Below are 21,800 nucleotides of genomic sequence, written 5' to 3'. Positions count from 1 at the left end.
ATTTGTTTTTTTTTTATTTGACTGACCGACTTGTTTATTCGGTGTGATATCTAAAATTAAGCATAAACTATTTTTAATGCACCAATAGATAATCCCTTATTTACAATGTAAGAATGCGATTGATTAAAACAATGTATTTATACGTAATAGGTAATTTAATTAAGAATTTTGTATAAGTTATTGTAAATAGGAAATGTGACTTCAGAATAAAATAATATGTAAGTATAATTAAAGAATTTATTTTAATTGAAAATCCCTAATTATAAAAATTTTATGCAATTATTTTAAATCCTTATTTCTAAATTTTATACAATATTTCTCATTCATTACGTCTTTCTCCAGTTCATATTAGATAATAACTATAGAATTATATATAGACTTAATAATTATATATAAAAATATATAAATAAAACTAAAACACCTTTTAAACCTAATTTTGTATACAAATAACTGTATATGCAATAGGCTAGAAATTGGTTAATATTTTTTGTAGATACATACAAATTTCTCTATATTAAACGGTAATATAAAGATTTGTTTCCTTTAATAATACTGTCATTTAGTTACCGCACGTGTAATTATCGTATACTTATAACATATTCTAAAAATTTACTAATATTTAAAATAAAAATAATTTATTTGTTAAATATTCTATTGAAAGTATTAAGTGTGGGAGGTAATACAATGCCTACTATTGCGAATACAGTGAAAGATATACACATATTAGCCGCAGGGTTACCAAAAACAACTCTGAAAGCGTTGTCGAATCCAAGCCCGAGGCATATGAAGGCGATGACTAGAGTAAGGGAGCCAAAACAGGAATGAACAGTTTTTATCAGGAGCCGATTGTTGTTCCCGGATAAAAATAAATTCGTAAGCCCACCAAGGAGGCTAACAACTGTCATTATCATTGCGACGAGCCCTGAAACAATTCAAAGACGGAGACTCTTTTTAACAACGCATTGTTAAGTACGTATCATCTCTACACGGAAGTATTTAAGCCCTTGAACGCGTGTGTATGAAGCTGAACGCAGATTTAGTTCAGGATTGGGCCTAGATATGATAATGATCCATTTATTTCCACTCCTTATTCATCACGACATAGGAAATGTCTATGTCCATACGCCAATATTTTATGGGCCTGAGCTTGCGGTCATTAGTCATCAAAACATCATCAGCTGTCCCGATGATGACGATTTTATGACGATGGATCATGATCCAAGACTGTTTTTAAATAATATGAAGCGAGTATCGTCTGATTTTTAGTCTGTTTCGACCATGAAAGTTATAGAGACATTATCAAACGTGTCACAAACCAATATCCTAAGCAACAATCATAAACCAACTACTTACCTAAAATACCATGGGCAGTCTGAAAATTGGTGTTCAAGTTTTTTATTCGTATTATACTGCCGGTAATCGCCAATATTGAACCCACGGTCTGGAGAATAATGTGGCTGATCCTCTTCTCTTGGTATTTGAGGTTCCTTGACCAGCTCGTGTTTGGATCATATGCCATTATTGCTACTGCCATAAGAATAACATACTGAAAAGAAAGTTAAAGTTGGGTATTTCTGCTCATTGGGTAGGATTCAAGATTTATTTGTTGTTTTATTTGCATTTTGAGCTATTGAATGTTGTTCACCGACTTTAAAAAAAGGATGTTGATAACTTACTTGAAAAGTTAATGACGAATAACTAAATACAATTTTTATGAAATCGAACCTGTACAGGTAGTTTGTTCCGCCGCTTTTAGGATAGGAGCGCTTTGAAAGCTGCAGTAGTAAATTTAATTATGAGTTGTGTTGATGTTTAGATCATTTTTGATGTCACTGATACATTATATCCTTTTTTTAAATATAAATCTTTTCAATAAAAAGCTACTTACCCCTGTAACACACAAATAGACATGCTGAGAGAAATGCGTATTCCATATTCCAACTTGTACAAGAATGAAAGCACTACAAGCCACTGCGCCCAAGACCATATGTGTCAGAGAATTTATAACATTCATCACGATCAAAATTGGAGAACTCCTGGGTTCAGGCACCATCGTTACAGATCCACCAGGGGGAGGAGGCGGGGGAGGTGGTATTTGCATTTTTTTAAACAAAAAAACGACTACCCAACTTGAGGAGTTAATACACTTATTGAACTAAACTCTATGGAATTTGAGAGTTGTGACTTTATCGCAATCAATTCTTAAAATAGTAATCTTAAGCGATAGCAGTATCTCAATGATCATAGTGACATATTTACGCTAACGATATTCTTTATCGTGACACTCATGTGGTTAGGTGTGAGTTTTCTAGATTTATTATTGGTTAGTCAAATGTTGGTCTGGTCTTGGTAGTGAAGAAAATACAGGGTGTCCGAGCTGCTTTACTTCCCAAGCAGATTACAAAAGTCAAAGGAACGGATTATCAGCTTTAGATTATTCTCTTAGGCTGTCACTGTTTTTTAAATCTCATTTACAATTAGAATTTATTCCGCAAGGAATAAAGTCTTTTTATAGAATATTCTGGAAATTCAATAAATTTTTTAATAATACCATATTGATAATGATGTAATCATCAAGAAGGTAAATTTTCTTCCACAATAATAAAACAACAAATTTCATTGAATTTAAAATGATTTAAATGAAACAAACGGACGAGTGTTTTAAAGCTTTTAATTTTTGTACATTGTTAAATGAAATGATTAGTAAAGAACATTGGGAAATCACTGTAGTTACTTTTAGCATTCTGATAAACACAATAAAACTGCGGCGGTAGACAATTATCTAAAAATCACATAAATACTTAACAGCCGGTATGTAAATGCACTAAAACTTATACATACTATTTACAATATGATTTACGTCTACTCTTTGATAAAATAAATTATGAACATTTGATTTATTAAAATAAAATTATTTTTAAAATATTTTGTCTGCTGTTTAGAAAATACTTTTTCGTAAAAATATTGAAAATGAAAAAAAATATTCAAAATATGAATAAGATTTAAAATAAATTGAAAAATCTAATATTACATTTATATTTTCGGCTTCTTTTTTGTTTTAACGTAAAAATTACGGAATACTTTTCGCACTTACACTAATCTTAAATCTTCAGAAATATAGCAAATAATGATAATTATTATTTTAAATAAGATTAACATTTACAAATAAGTACTAAAAAGATAGGCCACATAACACATACATATACTAGCATAAAAATCTGAATTAAATAGTATCTAGTACTATCTAAGGAAATACCTAAATGGCAACATGTATTCACAAAATATATTCAATTTAAATAGATAGGATCCTATTATTAATTATAATGTTAGTGAAAAGGTAATTTTACATGATATCAAACATATCCAAAGATTTTTGAGAAATACTAAATAATAATAAAAACAAAAACAACGACAGTGTAATGAAGAGTTAAAGAAATCAATGGAACATTTTTATCTATTGTAATGACGGGTTTGAATATGAAATGTAACTTGGCACATTCCTTGGTACCTCATACAACACTAACACATCATATTGTCAATGTGGACTATCCTTTAATTAAGTATACATTAATCTCCTAAATGTGAAACGTAGGCAAGTTACTACATATTTGGTAAATCTACGTACAAAATGGTGTTCAAATCAATACAATGTGCATATAAACAGTCTAAAAGTACGTTTATTAAATTTCCAATGTTAATGTTACAAGATAAATTTGTTTTTTCATATGTTTTCCTCGCAGTCTACTTAATGTCCACAGATCGCTCCATATAACACGACTAATTTATTTGGAGATCACAACACTACCTATCCCTAATACTTACAATTGTTTTAAATCTCTGAGAATATTCATTAAACGAAAAAAAAATTTTTACTCAATCTTTTGTAAAATGTGGAGTATTTTCACTTCTGAACAAACTTTTCTTTTCTATACAAAGAGTATGAAAAATATTGAAATATAAAAATAAAAATATAGGATTTAGATTAACGAGAAAATGAAGATGTAATTTTAAATGAATTTTCTCAGGGATAAAGATGTGCTTCGACTTTCTAGTCACGTATTACATGTGAACCCAGCACGCACAACATGTAAAATAAATAAAAGTAAAGACTTGCAAATAAAAACAAATGCAGTGTCATTTCTGAATAAGAGATAGGAAAAATAGCATTTAAGATTCTTTGTATTCCTTTTTAGTGTTTGCTTCACGTAACGTACTTTTCCAGAAGTTCATTTATTTAAGCGCGTGACATTAGTTAGGTGCTAAGTATTGATATAAATAAAAAATTACCTACTGGTATTCAGATCCGCACGTATTCGAATTTTAGACTTGAGATTTATAAACAATTCGAGATTTTCTTTGAAACATTGTTATCATTTTTAAATTTTGACTATGATGGCATAATACATAAGTATTTTCATTTATTTTTAGGAGTGGTGCTGGTTTCTCACTACAGTTTAAATTTTATTTTAATACGTAACATAGCATCCATCAGTAGTCCGTTTGTTTAGATACCTGTAAAAGAAAATGTAACTGAACTTAAAAATACAAATAAGGTTTTGTACAAAAGGATTATTGCTAAGCTTATTATTATTAGCTTTCTATGACAGGGTAGGTAGAAAGACATTTCTGGAAAATTGTGATTTGAATGGAACTGTAACAGCTAAGGTATGGAGCATTACTCTTAAAAGTTAGTTTGACTTCAGTCTGCCAGATGGTAAGCGCGAAATGAGGCCTAAGATGAGAAATGTCTTTTGCTTTGAAATTCTCATAGTTGAAGGTATCCGGTAACAGAAACTAGACAGAAACTATTCAACTGTTTATATAATAAAGATTTGTCGAATCTAGTGGTGCATTTGTTGAGGATGTCAGCCACAAAATGGATGGTTCCGCTGAGTGCAAGTTTTAAAGTAGAGGAGTTTAAAGTATCACTGTATTTTTTATTAAGTAACTATTACTCTTTTTAAGTTTTACCATTGCTATTTTTAAGTTCTTCCGTGACACGATCGACAGCAGTAGTCGGCGTAATAGGGATAGTGGCACAGGCGCGCCTGCACTGCGAGGGCGCAGTTGCTCAACTTATCTATGCATTCACCTGTCAAAGAAAAAAAAGTAAGACCAATAGAAATATAAATAATTATAATTTATAATATATCTAAGTAAGTTAATACTTTATTGTTGAGAGAAAATACCAAATTAGAAATATACATAAACATATATAAACAGTACAAAGGAGAGCTTATCGTTATTATTCAATCTCAAATTAAAGGAAAAGTAATGAACAGAACGTTTATGTTTGGTAAATAAAATAGCAGATAAATAATTCAATGGCTTACCCGATGGTGATCTATCTTTGAAGTTCTGTGTGTTATGGCTTTGGTGTCTCGTGACTCTTTGTGTATCTACAACTAAAACAAAACAGTTTTAAAATATTAAAGAACTTAACAAAGACAAAAAATTACAGGTTTTCATGCACGACTTTTAATATTTAAAACTTTTATTCATCACAACATAAGCCTTATTTTGGGTTTTCTTTGAAGAACTTTGGATTTTAATCTATCCATTCTCGTGGGTGTTGTACAGCATTTAGCATTTCAAGACAGGTTGGTCTGAAGTGGGCAGCGACCATAAAACATTGCCAAATCTTTTTTGGCATACAAGTTTGTAGTACTTAGGTTGTAAAGTAGGTGTATCTCTTACCACTAGGAACTGGTTTAAGATCTATCGGCACGCTGGGCTTGGTAGAGCAGCGTTCTGGGACGCACGAGCGCTTGGCCGGGGGCCGCACTCCAGCGCACTCGGAGTCTCGGGCGGCCCCCGAAGCGCCCTCCACCCCACCTTTCGCACACCATACGGTACGTGATTGGACACCTGCTTCGCATGGGCCTTGGCACTGTAAAAGGAATAAATTCATAAAATTATACCTCTTTCTCAGAGTACCAGTTATCTTTCAACTTGCCACGTCAATACTTACCTAAATTTTTCTCTTTATCTATATTTATCACTATCATCATGCAAATTCAACAGTTTACTCTTGACCTGACACTTTGTCCGACCTTCCCTGATTTGATAACAAAAACCACTGAATGGCAGGAGTTCGAAGATTTTACAGTATGCTAATTTTTAAAGTAGATACATATTTAGGTCTTCAAACCTCGCCAATTCAGGTTACATCTTTAAAGAAGAAAGGGCATTCCCACCTCTGTCCAATCGCTCAGATACCACGAGGGTGCGCAGGCGCCCCCGCAGCTCCTCTCAGTCTCGGGTTTATTCGTCTTGCACGCGATGTCTCGCATCCTTCTGCCGTTCCCTCCGATGCAGATCACCCCCCGGACCTGGCGGCCGTCGCACTCCGCTGAACATGCTGACCATTCACCTTGAAGTAAACATACGTTTTTTTATTATAATAGATACCTATCTTTCTATATTTATTATTTTACTGATAGAGATTTAATTTAGATGTGAATAGATCTTCGTCTTATAGTGCACATTATGGAGAAAACTGTGTGAGGTATTGAGTGAACTCTGTGTGTGTGACGAGAACTGTATGCGGAAAACAAAGTGTAGTAGAAAAATAACGGTCAAATGTGATTCTCAATTTTTCTATAGTCGTTACAGCTGATGAATCACTAATTAAACGTCTAAAATTTGGCGTAATATCAAAACATTTTTCATTTGGCGCTTATTTATATAAATGAGATGTAAGGACTAATTTAACTAATTATGTTAATGATATCGATATTATGCCAACACTAGATCCAAATAAAATGGTTGATCATTATTTCGTTGAAGACATTGACATTGTTTGGGCTTCGATGACATAGACAAATAAAGATAGAATTGGCAATGAGTGTGCGTAGTTTTGGCATCGTTTGCTTCAATTAAACTGATGAAAAGAAAAGTGATTTAAATTGTAAATGGACATCCAAGGGTTACTAAAAGGAGGGCTATTGACATTTGGTTTAATAGAAATAATACTGATATTGATGTTTGCATATCTATAAGTATGACTGTTGTCGTGAAGTGGGTAACATTGTGAGTTACTTTAAAAAAAATAATTAAATACAACTTAGATTTTTAGAGTACAGTGTAACATCTTCAAAGAAACTTACATTCTTCGTTGTCCAATGAAGACCAATAAATAAAAAGAAATTTAACTTTTTTTATTTAGCTGTAGCTCGTGGTATAATCTACAAAATTTAACATACCGGTAAACCAGTGAGCATCACAACGTTTCCTCGGGGAACAGCTTTGCGTTGAAGGGGGCGCGATATGTGCAGCACAGCCTGAGGGCTCCATACACCGGACACCCCGGGATTTCACACCGCCTCCGAGACACCAGCCGACGCACTGGAATATGTTAAAAAGTTTAAACTTATCTTAGGAAAAGGTGAAATTCTATTTAATATACACCGATATATATAACGTATGTTTTTATACATATATTTTAATGTGTAGATTGTTTTATCTAACTGTAAAAGATAAGTATTTTTTTAGAAACTAAAAAGTATGCTGCAAATTAAATAAATGTTTTCCTCTTTCCTATGGATGTTGTAAAAGGCGACTAAGGGATATGCTTACAAACTTGGGATTCTTTTTTAGGAGATGGGCTAGCAACCTGTCGCTACTTGAATCTCAATTCTATCATTAAGCCAAATAGCTGAACGTGGCCATTCAGTCTTTTCAAGACTGTTGGCTTTGTCTACCCCGCAAGGAATATAGACGTGACCATATGTATGTATGTATGTAATTTTTTTTTTGTTTTCTAACTCAAACATTCAAGAAGATAAATAAACGGTAAAATCATTTCAGAAGATATCTTCATCGGTAAAATATAAATTCTCAACTAAATTTTCATATGCATATGGTCACGTCTATATCCCTTGTGAGGTAGACAGAGCCAACAGTCTTGAAAAGACTGATAGGCCACGCTCAGCTATTTGGTTTAATGATAGAATTGAGATTCAAATAGTGACAGGTTGCTAGCCCATCCCTTAAAAAAAGAATCCCAAGTTTGTAAACCTATCCCTTAGTCGCCTTTTACGACATCCATAGGAAAGAGATGGAGTGGTCCTATTCTTTTTTGTGCTGGTGCTGGGAACCACACGGCACACTTTTAAACTAAATATTCACATATTTTATTAATAGATAAAAACTATATAAGTAGATTTTGTATTGAAGGTAAGACTTACGTCTGACCACTCCGTGTATAACCATCCACCGGGAGCACTGTGACTATAATTTGTGGACATCACTGGAGTGACTTCTTTTGCAGATGATCCTCCAGCAAGAGATATAACTGGTCCATCTCGGAAGGTGTCAGTGCGTTCTTTGGGATGCACTTGTCTACGAGTGTCAAGTCTTGGACTAGCAGTCACTGTTTTGGCAGCGGTTCCATCGCAGTTAGGAATATCGCATGGCTCACTATTTGGAGGCATTGGTAGTGGACATTTTTGATTACTTATCTGAAATTAAATAACTACTATTATCTCCACTTATCATAAAACGTTATATGAAAATTAAAGATGTTGAAATGGAACAGTCATACCTTAATAATACCTCGAGCGTGATCTTGAACACATCCAACAATTCGGGTTCGTTGGGCTGGACCGCATAAAGGACAAGCGCCCCATGCAGCCGCTCTCCATCTTGGAGGACAAGGCGCGCCTCCACATCGACGTCTTCTAGACGACGGTGGTGGCCCTGAGCAATGTGCTGAAGATACTTCTTTATCACCCACTTCCGTCATTTCAACACATCTAAATTTCCCAACCTGAAGACCTCCACCACAACTTCGCGAGCAAGGCGAAAATGACAATATCTTCCACATGAATTTTCTGTCACCTATAATATTGTTTTCAATTTGCGATTTTGACTCTAAATCTTTAAAATCAGGTCGCTTCGCCAGGGTAGTTTCAGATTTCGAAATTTCGTTACGAGACTCGGCGACGTGGTGTCGATGGTGTCGTTGAATTGAGTGACGTGGTGGCTCATTGTTCGATATAGGTATGTCGTTACTTTCGTCAGATCCATCAGTAAGAAACTCGTATTTTATTGATGGATTTGGTTGAGTGTACAGAATCTAAAATAAAAACAGTCTTTAATTCTAATGTACCTCTTAAAAATTGGTTTGTTTATACTCCTAGCAAATGCAAGATTTAATTCGTGTAAATTAGAAATTAATACATACCATTATATCGATGGAGTTATGTATGGGTCCAAGAGCGAAGACATTATCTAATCCAGCCATACGTGTATACACGAATCGTGCGCCAGCGGCTTCATAGGTACCTGGCGCACTCACAGCAAATTCCCCATTCATGATGTAAGAAGAGCCATTTGTTACTTTTAACGCTGAAACCAATAAAATTCTTATCTTTACAGGACACAGACCAAATTGGTAGACTGCGGTCTACGTCATGCAAATAATTAACTGGCAATTGCAAACGACTTATTCCATTTATCTTGCAATTCGATGCGTAGGCGCTTTGATTGAAGAGAGTGATGAAGATATTCCAGTGCAAATTAAAGTAATGAATTGCACATTACAGATAATAGCTTCTATATTGTTACCTACATCTACTACTGTTTTGACCACTGCAAATAAAAGTATTCAAATGCAACCTGTTCATTGATATTTACACTGTCTACAATCCGTTTGAGTATTTGAAGCTATCATCTATTCAGCGGAGTACTATGTTGCTGCAAAATAAAGTAACTTTGATTTACCTATATAATTTTCGCTGGGCACGATCTCGGAGACGTTTAGTCTGCAGGCTCCACGTGGCACCGTGGTCACGTATGAGTAGCCCAGTGGAAGCCTGGGCCGGGAGAACAGTCCCGATACTAGTCTACGTCCACACTGGATGTCCCGGTTTGTTGTAGACGATAATACTTCTCGGCCAACCACCTGGTAACAAAATCAAAAGGCTCTCAGCAAACGTCTGAGGGAGGCAACTAGTGACACTCGCGCGGGGGGCTTTCTTGCGCAGTGTTTTGTTTCATTATTAAGTCATTAATATTAGTTGTATTTTAAATAATTATATCTATGTATGTAATTATGTGTTCGGTAACAAATGATAATAATCAGTCTTGATTCATGTACCTTCTCTTGTCGTTACTCTTTCAAGGCGACAAGAGAAAATGACCCATTATTTACTTACTGCAGTTTTTACCATAATCCAATCTGGCTTAAGTTAAATTAAGTTCCCTGCCTGGTTAACGCCAGGAGAAGGATGGTGAACTTACTACTTTAAAATGTCCTAGATTGAAATTGGTTATGCTCCAATGCACAAAGCAATTTCAATCCAGTGAGTCTAGTGAGTCGGAGGTATGCTTTATCGACTTCATTGAGAAAACTGCATATGAAATTTATTGCAGATATTTTAGTTGATGAGTTGCCCTCAGCACGATTAACCAGCATGCCTATTTGTTGTAAAATGTTTCCAGTCATTATAATGCATGTTAAATCTATGCATAGTTAACGGTACCATGATTACAGAAATCTGTATGAAATAGAAAATTAAATTGCACAAAATGATTTGCAAAACAAAATTGTTGCAAATAGGAAACTCATTTAAATGGTATGTAAAAGGTGAATTCTGCACGCACTTCTATAGCTTGCGTGATTTGCATCATAAAATAACGAGTGAATAGAATAATATTTAATATCTTTATATCAAAAAAATGTATTCCTGGAGAAAGTTAAGGCTAAAAGACGGCTTGTTTAAGAAAGTGATAAATGATGATGGAGCGAAATAAGTATGCATAGATGAGGACAAGTGAAAAGATGTAGTACTTTACTCAGCTCACCCCTTCAGCAAATAGGTACCTGATTTAGGTTGTCTGTATATTTATAGAACTTGAACAATCAAAGTTTGCCACATATTTTATTTTGGGCATTGCATATCAAATCGTCTCGAAGAAGTTAGTATTTTATAGAGATTACAAAAATATAACAAATATACCTACCATTTTTTCTACATTACCTAATTTCTGAACTTGCTATATTTTGTGCCTGTATCTCGCACGGGTCGGGGATTAAGTTGTCAGTGCGGCGGTCTACGAGTACAATTTCACGCATGTTGTGATATGCGTTGAGTTGCAGCACAGTAAAACATTTTAAAATGCAATAAAACTATACTAAAATACTGGCAAGGAAATAATTGTATTCCATTTAGCAAAAAATTTTGTATAATACGTAATTATAATTTTATTATAATATTCTTTGTCGTATTTGAGAGTAACCAACTCATAAATAATAAAAAAATAACTATATTGTTAATAGGTAGAACATTGAATAACCTGAGTTCTACCAAGTATTATTAATTTTTAAAAGGAAAATTTTACAAGATGAAGCAAATCGTCAGTACAATACCCGCATATCCAAACCTTTCAATACATTAACACCCGCCGTGACAACTTCATCAGCTATAAAATCAATTAATGCCTTTTAACCAGCATTAAAATATCTTCACTTTCTTTTGATCTTTTATTATCTGTGTCTAAAATGTTGCAAACGAAACAAAATATTTACAGCGCCAAAATAAGGGCATGGAGTTGTTTCGTAACTCTTAATGTGTCACTAATGCGTGTAAAAAATTAGTAGGTAATGTCAATTTTATGGGTTTACTGTATGCGATAATGGCTCTGAATCTTGCGATGGGCGGTGCTGCAGCCAATCTGATCGCAGTCCGAAAGGGAATGACGCAAATTATTTTTGAATGAGATGACTGTTTATTGCCAGGGTGAAATAAATTAGTATGATCTATATGTGTACGAAGATAAATTTGAGAAATTTTGGTGGTAACTTCTTTTTTGTGTAGGTAGTATATTTTAATTATCCTATTTAAAACTAGTATATTGTTGCTAGTAAGTATATCTCAATTATTTAATATTCTCAGATCAAGAATTAAAACAATAAAAAACTTACTACCTGTGGAAAAGGAAGAGTCTTGGCTTAGCTTCTTGGTTATAATTTTAAGTGATCAATTTAGACAGTGCGAATGTATAAGGAAGGTTTATTTAGACGATAACCAGTTCTTAATAAATCCAAAACGTTTAAGTTAAAACAAGCAGTAGCATTAACTGCCCCCATAAAATCCCACTCTTTTGTTTAACTCACGAATTCGGAGTACCTACATAAAGGCTTAAAATATGAGACTTGTCACTTTGTTTTTATAATCTTTGAGTTCACCGCCGCATGCCAATAAAAATTCTTTAAGTCCAATCTCAGTCTCATCCTTGTCGTGGAGAATTTAACACCCACTTTTATTAGTTTTGAGATTAATTGTAATTGTAGAGTAGACGTAGATCAATAGCACCTTTACCAGAAATAATAAACAGGCGTTATGGCAATTAAGTACATATTCGTTACGGATTTTACTTATTTATGTCACGGTGAATTCAATGCACCAGTTTTGTTTTCAATTCAACACTTGTAGTTATAACAAAATATATATTTTTATGTCATTATTTGTCGTGACTTAGGGAGAACATCAGAGTGCTAAACTTATATTTCAATTTTACCTTTTTATAAGTAATTGATGTTCAAATATAATATATAAGTAATTCTTCATATTTAAAATATAATTTAGTTGCCAATGAATATTTTGTACAACATACTGTAGTGTACACACACTACAGTATGTTGAAATGTATTTACTTCGTCAAATAAACCACACGCAGACATCTCATACCTAACTGAAACTCTATTCGAAACTAATAAATCTTTAAATTGTTAATTTCATGTCATAAAAAATGTGATATAGAAATATGATTATTTCGAATCTCACATTCTGTTACGAACAGGGTTAAAATTACAAACTGAAAATTGTGCGAGTGGAACCTCGACCAATCGCTAGTATCTCATAATTTCAACCTAAAGAGATGATAATTTGAACAATGAAACCTAAGGTATCTGTTACGTCGCTCTAACTGGAACAGTCGTTGACTTTCCATTATCATACGCGATGAGGTTGGCCCGCTGGAAATTATAAATTTATTAGCTGGCTTGACTCCCCCGCCGCAGAGCTGTTTGGCTGTCTAATTTTGCAGCCATTTCGCTTTCATGTGAACTTTACAATATTCATTAACATGTCAGACGCCAACGAATTAAGCTACGTCTGTAGTCCCAGAGGCCTGTTGGTTCAGATCAAGTCATTTAAAATAAGAATCTGGATGATGTCGATTCTGATTCACGATCCAAATGCGCAATTTATTTGGGAAAAATTGCTGTCGTTAGTGAAGACAATGGGATGCCGATTGATGACGTGAGTACGGAGTTTTATTGAGCCGAATATTCAGGTCGACTGAACAGCTGAATCAGATAAGTGGAATTCTAAATTAGCCATTCAGCCGTAGAAGGCGAGTAAAACAAAGGTGGCTGGGAGTGCGGCGGAGCGACTATGCAAACAGTCATGTGCAGTGTGAGCAACTGGGTCGCATCGTATATATCATGCAACATAATTATACATGTATAAATTGAATATGAATTACAACAATTTGCAATGGAGTTCTGTTTTAATTGTGACAAATTAAATTTATTACGTGTTAATTTGCTCAGCAGGTAGGTAATAAATTATGCGCATTCTGTGGAATATTTTTTTAATATGTATTTGACTTTGAAGTTAACTTATGATAGTGCAACCAAAGGAGAGTTATTTCCAAGAAACAAGATACTTGCCAGTAGAAAGCCAAATTTATTACTTTTATTATTTTAAAACTTTCGTCAAAAGAGCTGCTGTTATCCTAATAGGCCATAATTCCATAGCTGATCAAACATTAAGAACAAATTTGCAGAGCAAACGCAAGAAACGTGATTATTCACTTTGGTGTTTTGCGACGGACTACGTGATATCCGTTTGGTAAATTTAGACGAAATAGGATGGCGCCAACATTCCTCGACTCTAGATCAAAACAAATGTATACTTCTTAACCACAGAGCAAGCAAGATTCGAAGGCATTCCTGTCTTCCTTGATTTGTGTTCCAAACAATTGACGTATCTGTAAAACGACCAAGTATATACGATAATGTTGATTTCCTGCCAGTAAAATGAACTAACAATTTCAATGTCAGCCTTTATGACCGACATGAGGTAACCCAACATTTTCTTTGACGAATCTGTTGGGTATATTTTTGTATTTTTACATTTCTATCTTCGCATTGAAATTTACTTTGTTATTATATATGTAAGTCTCGAATTAATATTATTTAAATCCATAATTCATTACTTGCAAATTATAAATTCCATAACTACAGAAGTTTGTTCTTCTTAATGAATATTATTTTCATGACCCATTTCTTTAACAAGGATAGCATTATTTAATTCATCAGCCTCATTATAGACTGTGTAGTTTTAAAAGAGATCAATAACAAAATGAAGAATGTTAAATTGGGCGACTGACCTAAATTGGCAAAACGCACAGGCGATGACAATTTTTTCAATCATGCACTAGGTGACCACAACCGTCTGAAATTGATCGTCTAGACAGTATGCAATGATATAATTTACACGTGTCCAATGATTTATGTTCATTGTGGATGTAAACGAATATACAACTCGTTTAATGCAAACAAGCAGAATAGTACTATAGAAACTGTTATAACAATATCTTGGGTACGAAAACACACATAACTTCTTTTGAAAGTGACTGACACATTATGTATCAAGGAATCATTGAACGGATTAAGCAGAAATTGGCATAAATACTACTCTGTCAAGAAAGTAGCAGGAAAAGATCAATGATACACAAACTGTTTGTTATTTATCCAAATTTATTTTATCACCTTCAAAATATGCTCCTTTAGAAACGATACACTTACGCCAACGAATAATCCAATCATCAAAACATTATTTAAACGCTGTTTCCGGAATTGAGGTCTTTTATGTCTTCTACCGATTGAAAACGGGTGCCACGAAGTGGTAATTTGAGTTTAGGAAAAAGAAAAAAGTCGGCTGGAGCCATATCTGGTGAATATGGTGGTTGCTCGATGGTATTTGTTGAGTGTTTGGTTAAAAATTCGTTCACAATGATGGCCTTGTGCGAAGGTGCATTATCATGGTGCAAAATCCAAGAATTTTTTTTCCACAAATCTGGCCTTTTTCGTCGGATTTGCTCTCTTAAACGCCGCATAACACTCAAATAATATTCCTTATTTACCGTTTGACCTTCCGGCAAGAATTCCGAGTGCACAACACCGCGATAGTCAAAGAAAACAGTCAACATGACTTTGACTTTTGAACGACTTTGGCGTGGTTTTTTCGGTTTCGGTTCAGTTGGAAGGCGCCACTCCGAAGCTTGTTGACTAGTTTGCATGTCAAACTCGTAAACCCACGTCTCGTCACCAGTAACAATGCGTTTCATGAATGTTGGGTCGGAATTGACTCGTTCTAGCATGTCCTCAGCGACACTCATGCGATTGAGTTTTCGAAAAAAATTCAGGTCTTTTGGGACTAGCCGAGCGGCAACATGTTTCATACCCAAATTATTAGTTAAAATGGTACGGATCGACTCGTGAGATACAGAAAGTTCGGTGGCTATCTCTCTCAAAGTTGAATGAGGATTTTCAGTCACTATTTCCTTCACTTTTGCGATGTTAACTTCAGTTGCAGACGTTGATGGCCTACCATAGCGAGGCAAATCTTCCATCACATCTCGACCGCTTTTGAACGCTTTGTACCACTCATAAGCACGAGTTTTTGATAAAGTCGATTCACCGTAAGCCTTCTGTAACATTTTCAGTGACTCCGAACACGATATTCCATTGGCAATGCAAAATTTAAGACAAACTCTTTGTTCGATGTTTTTATCCATTATGAAATTAGCAATACACACTAGATATGATATAACTAAAAATAGCACTGTATTTAATGTAAACAACAGATGCAACTCAAACTCCGCGCCAAAATGGAAAACAATTGTGCCAATCTAACAACAACAAAAAAAAACAAAAATTTGAATTTGGAACCATAAATAAATAATCCATTCCCGATACTTTTCTGACTGAATGTATACCTAAATATGAATACTAAACTTAAGAATTCGAAAAGTGCGTTGTTTACATTCCCATATTTAAGGTTAAGTATAAATGATAAATTTGAAAAGTATATATGATAATTTCAAAATATTTATAGGTATTCATAATTCAAATAAATATAAAGGTGTGGGAACGTGTGTACGTCAAGCCTACTTGCTAGGTGATCAGACTCCATCATTAATTAGAGTCATAGGAAGACATTGGATGTAGGTCTTTCAACAGGTCAAAATGGAGATATATGTCTAGTAGATTTACTTAATGATGATGACGGTGACAAGACAAATACATACATATAGTCACGTCCCTTACGGGGTAGCCAGAGGTAACAATTTTGAAAAGAATGAATTCAAAGTAGGTAGCCTAAGTTTCTATCTGGGGTCTACATTTCAACAAAATTGATATGGTAGTTTTTAAGTTTGTTCATGACAGGGAAGACTAAATATCCATTTGAAATAATCTTGTCTCAATATTGTCATTAAAGTAAAATGTACTTACCGAAAAGAAGAATATCACAAAAAAAGCCGGGATCTGCGCCATTATAAGGTTTAAAATATAACTTTTACACTCTTACACTAGACAAACATTAATTTGTCAGTAAAGATTTTTCGTTGCAATTTGTCAGTAACAAATCTGTTGTACAGTCTGTTGAAAATTAGATTTCAAAACAACTGTAATGAAAGCATCTATATTAAAATGTTACATGTGTTAGATTAAGAGATGTGAAAAATAGTCGGAAATATTAGTCGTTGTTTAAATTTCTGTATTGTCGATTTTTAAATCAATTGTTACGTTCTGCTATAGTGCACTTAGTGAAAATTTCTCTGATTTTTTGCGGTTGGAGAAATTAACAGGATTCTTCGTTGTACGCGAGCGAAGCGGCGGACCTAATCTAGTTCAATTTAAAATTACTAAGACTAATTGTGTTAAGTACCACGTATAACACCACGTATAATAGATTTTTATGATCCTCTTAGACAACGGCCTCCATATAATAAATGAAATCATTCTAAAAAAACGTTCAAAAACGTACATAAATACATTCAAGATAGAAAAGGTCCATGTACTAAAGCTGATAATACTGTTTGTTCATTAGATCTGTAAATAGATCGTATTCACTACATATAGCCATGTGAGACAACTGTCATTCTAATGTTAAACCGGGATGACTAACGTAGAATATGTTTAAGCATTGATTGTAAAATATTAAAAACAACTGGATTATGAACTGAGTAGAAAAAAACCCAAAAATAAGTACATATTTTAAGGTTATCTCCCTGACCTTATGAAATCAAATACGATATAAACGAAAACTCATGAAAAAATTGATAATGGATGTAATAAGTACTTTGGCAAACTTAAAGTTTGCTTGCGTCCCTGTATTTCAAAGTGCACATGCAAAAAAGGGACAGATTAAGGTAGAAAAAGAAATGTCAGGGGAATTCTAAATCATTATATACATTAGTGTGGTTCCCGGCACCAATGAAAAAAGAATAGGACCACTCCATCTCTTTCCCATGGATGTCGTAAAAGGCGACTAAGGGATGGGCTTACACTATTGGGATTCTTTTTTTTAGGCGATGGGCTAGCAACCTGTCACTATTTGAATCTCAGTTCTATCATAAAGCCAAATAGGCCATTCAGTCTTTTCAAGACTGTTGGCTCTGTCTACCCCGCAAGGGATATAGACGTGACAATATGTATCAGATGCTCTGGGACTAAAGCCAAGAGGAAGAAAGTAAATATAATCTTTGAAAGTGAGAAACTGAAATAATGTTGCATCCAATGGCTTTATCATGCACATATACATAATGCACATAGCATTGCAAAGCCATTAGAAGTAACATTCTTTTCTCAAGTTCAGAAATATCTTTCGGAAACTACTTCAAGGATATGTTAAATAATGCACATTTGGCTTGATAGAAGGACACATAAAATGGCAGTGGTTCAAATAAGAAATAGTAAAAATTCCTTTGAAATTTCGTTTGCAGATATGCCGTGTGGCAATAAAACTGAGCTTATGTAAACAGACGGGACGGGAGATAACAGTTTAGACTATAGCAATGGCGTCGCGGCAACTGTTTGTGTTAAAACTGTATGAATTTGCTGTTAGTCAACAAAATATTTTTTTCATGTGGATGGTATAAAATATTAATATAAGATGGGAAGATTCTCTGAAAGATTTCCATTTCTCGAGAGAGAACGTGAGAAAGGCGTGATTTTATTAGTCTCTTTCTACTCAATCATGATTGTACTATTGTTTCTCTATTTCTACTCAATCATGATTCTACTATTGTAGCTCTGAATTCGATGCGCCAAAGATTAAAAAATTGAAATTATGAATTGAAGAGGATTCACCAATTAAAAAAGAGATACTTTAAGAAAAAAAGGTATAATTAATTAAAAGTTTGTGTTGTAATAATGGCACTGTGGTGCAGCGGTAATGCACTTGTCTATGTCACCGGAGCTCCTGGGTTCGAATCCCGGACAAGGCATAATGAGAAGCGCTCTGTCTTTGATTGGCCTGGATTTTGGTGTTTATTTATAATATATAAGCATTTATTATAAAATAAAGTATTATTATTAATTGTCTGTAATAGTAATGTATGTAGTAATCTGTCCTGTATATATTTATTTATTGATTGTGGTTGAGGAGATATGTCACAGGGACATACTACAACGTAAGTAGAGAACAAATTTTCCTTTTTGTTGTAGTTTAGTGGAAATTTCAAACATTTTCGCCTAGATTAAAAATTTAGATAATTATGTAAAAGATATTTGTATTTTAAACATATCAGTCTCTTTTAAGATTTCCTTAAAAATTAAATATATACAACTAAACCCATAAAATGTTATAAACCTCGAAACTCAGATATTTACATTACACGAACGTGCCCAACTGACAATGGTGACGCATACGCAACGTCAATCAATTCGCGACTTTTTATAGCCTACAAATCATGTTACTGTATTTGATCGTGCTCTAAAAATAAACTCATAAACTGGGTATAGTTCGACGAGTCTAAGGTCTACTATAGACCTTAAGAAAACTGCAACAAGATTCAGAATTTGTAAAGTAAATTTTTAGACGTTAATGTACATCTCAGAAAAAAAGTAATAAACCTTTTCAAGGGCGGGTCATAGTTAAAAGTAAACAACTTTTATATCCCCTACAAATAGATTAACATTATTGGTATCACGTACTATGTGAACTTCAGCACATTTTGCGTCATTGCAACGTATATTTAGACACTACTATCTAGGCAGTCATAAATTTGAAATTCTTTCATAATACCTTCTAGAGAATTTTGCAAGATTAAGATATGTTTCTCTACCCAGATTGTTTGAAGGGTTCAAAATAATAACATTATATTATGTTTTATATGTCTTGGCAGGCGAAATAGGTGGCCTTCAATTCAAGCCCTTTTATTTGAAAACGTATATGATATTTTTGTTCTCATTGTACATCAATTTTTATCACTTCTAATAAAATGTTATGGTGGATAATTTTGTAATATTATTCATTATTGCAGGATTCAGCAACAAGGGCTTAATCCTATAATTAAATTATAATTAGGGTATTTACTTAAATTTTGTAGACACAGGGTATGTTACGTACGAAAGGAAGAGATATTGTTTATTTATAGACAATAAATCAAATTAAATGGGAACCAACAAACGAAATAACTTCCGCATTTTTGTTTTCGCCTTCAAATAAGGCTTTTGTTTTTCTCAACTGTAGTTATATGTAAATAACGCCTTCTATTTGGATTTACAACATTTAAAAAAATGTGGAATTCCCATCTTCACTTCGCTTGGATTATTATCATTAAGATAAGTTTGTTCAATTATTTTAAGTTCTTCTTAAACATTGTTATGAATTCCGTGCAGTTTTGTTGGGACAAAATAATAATATTTTTTTTCATTCTTAAATGGAGATCCCAATCATAAAGAGATATTGTAAAAAATATAAATAAAATAAATTTTATGATTTCATTTGATCACATCATGCGTTGTTATACTATACTATATGTGTTTTTTTTGAGCGAAAGAATATTTAGACACTTTAAATGACAATTCAATACCATGTGTCACGTTTAAATTTAGCCAGATTTATCGCCGATTATGTAATTTTATCACAATTAGATTTATGACGACTCTGACCCGCATTTGATTGACATGAATACTAATCAACTACGTTTTAGTACATTGATATCGAATTGAATAAAATGCATTCAAATCATATTAGATTTAGGTCAATATGAAAAAGCTAGTAAATACCTAGCCGTAATATCAATCTTTGAAATAGTTATTAAATGAACTCCTAATAACTCTTTGAAAAATAGTCCGAATATGAGTATCTCGCGTATCAAAAAAATTGAGCCAAGACGTTATCTAAAAAGTGCTTAGTCTATAAATTTTCCTTTATATAATATTTTTACCATTTATCGTATGTAATTCAAATTCAAATTCAAATTCAAACTTTTTAGATGTATTATTTCAATTCCTTCGTTACATTCATACATTAGTCTTTTCCCCTTTCATTTCCCCTTTCCCCTTTAAACTACACCATTCAACGATCCCTTCTTTTGCTTCATCCAAATTCATCATGATTTTATTGATATTCGTCGGTTTAGATTACTATTGATCTCACGTTTTACCACTAGGTATTTGATCAAGGTATAAGTCTTTCTTACTTTGTTTTTTACATGCTTTACAAATGTAAGTACTATGATTTCCATATATGTACTTAAGAAAATTCCTCCTTTAGAAAAATTAACAGGCCCTAACACAGATTGTATCTGTTGGCTAAGCTATCTTAATCTAGACTAGGTATTATGTCTACGTTCGTAACACAGACATACATTTCATTCCCGACCACACACGCAGGGTTATCTAACGCCAGCAAAAATATTTTTACATTATCGTAAACACAAATTTTGTTACTATTTATTATCACAGTTTCTTTGTTATTGTCTAAATAAATAAAGTGACCGGGGACAGTTGAATGGGATGAGATTTGGCCATCAGCCAACCAATGCATTGTTTTCATAATAATTTTACTACAGTCAGACAACCTCTGGTTACGTATCTTTCAATAACGTTTACAATTTTTGAGGCTATACTTTTTGATGTAGCTGGTGTGGTACAAGTTTTATTAGATAATTAAAAATATTAATTTTCAGAGATCTTTAGTGTTTTTAAGCATTCCACGTTTTACTTAACTAAATATTGCGAAGCTTTAAATATTTATGAATTCTAATTAATTGATTTAGTTAACAATATATCATCTGTCTCTCTGTGTATTTACACGAGTTAACTAGTACGATCTGTCATTAAATTTATTATATGTTAGTGTATTAAATAACTAATTATACATATTTATTACTTCTTTTACAGTTATCGTACCACCTGTACAGTCTTTACTCATCTCAACAGAGTCTAAAGGTTCGACTGGCAGAGAATGCTTTATGGAAATTAATCCGTTTAAAAATCCTTACAACCAACGGTTCAATTAAATCATTACAAATTAATAAATGAGAAAAAAACTAGTTCTTTTTTTATCATCTTTGATTTAATTTTATTGCTGATGTAATAAAATATTCCGATTTATTAAGAATTTTAAAGAGAAGGCGACCTGCCGCCGGCTTTTGTAGTCTATGATCATGGATAAATGAAGATATGAATTTAAGTTTACGTTATCAAAATTTACCAAATAATTGAATAGATATCTTAATTATAAAGTAAAGTACTTAATGATCCATTA

General features: G+C 33.3%; 2 protein-coding genes across 2 annotated transcripts in view; both read right to left on the bottom strand.

Moving 5' to 3' along the window:
- Window positions 1–361: 361 nt before the first annotated feature.
- LOC106132699 (uncharacterized) lies at window positions 362–2,197 on the bottom strand. Its single transcript, XM_013332197.2, has 3 exons — window positions 1,889–2,197; window positions 1,354–1,546; window positions 362–922 (listed from the first exon to the last, which is right to left on the bottom strand). Exons 1-3 carry the CDS (start codon window positions 2,099–2,101, stop codon window positions 636–638), a joined length of 693 nt encoding a protein of 230 aa, XP_013187651.2. The 5' UTR covers window positions 2,102–2,197; the 3' UTR covers window positions 362–635.
- Window positions 2,198–2,653: 456 nt separating this feature from the next.
- LOC106132698 (thrombospondin type-1 domain-containing protein 4) overlaps window positions 2,654–21,800 on the bottom strand; it is a 97,679-nt gene continuing 78,532 nt past the window's right edge. Inside the window, exons 8-17 of the mRNA XM_013332196.2 lie at window positions 9,727–9,907; window positions 9,188–9,351; window positions 8,546–9,079; window positions 8,190–8,462; window positions 7,206–7,347; window positions 6,198–6,373; window positions 5,698–5,890; window positions 5,334–5,405; window positions 4,972–5,092; window positions 2,654–4,512 (exon numbers count right to left, since the gene is read on the bottom strand). Of these exons, the coding sequence (XP_013187650.2) occupies window positions 4,983–5,092; window positions 5,334–5,405; window positions 5,698–5,890; window positions 6,198–6,373; window positions 7,206–7,347; window positions 8,190–8,462; window positions 8,546–9,079; window positions 9,188–9,351; window positions 9,727–9,907 (1,845 nt within the window). The 3' untranslated portion in view covers window positions 2,654–4,512; window positions 4,972–4,982. The remainder of the gene's footprint in view (window positions 4,513–4,971; window positions 5,093–5,333; window positions 5,406–5,697; window positions 5,891–6,197; window positions 6,374–7,205; window positions 7,348–8,189; window positions 8,463–8,545; window positions 9,080–9,187; window positions 9,352–9,726; window positions 9,908–21,800) is intronic.

Source organism: Amyelois transitella, chromosome 19 (assembly GCF_032362555.1).
Source record: "Amyelois transitella isolate CPQ chromosome 19, ilAmyTran1.1, whole genome shotgun sequence".
NCBI classification, from domain to species: Eukaryota; Metazoa; Arthropoda; class Insecta; order Lepidoptera; family Pyralidae; genus Amyelois; species Amyelois transitella.
Note: the sequence above shows the minus strand (reverse complement) of the source record. Positions and strands in the feature narration are given on the sequence as shown.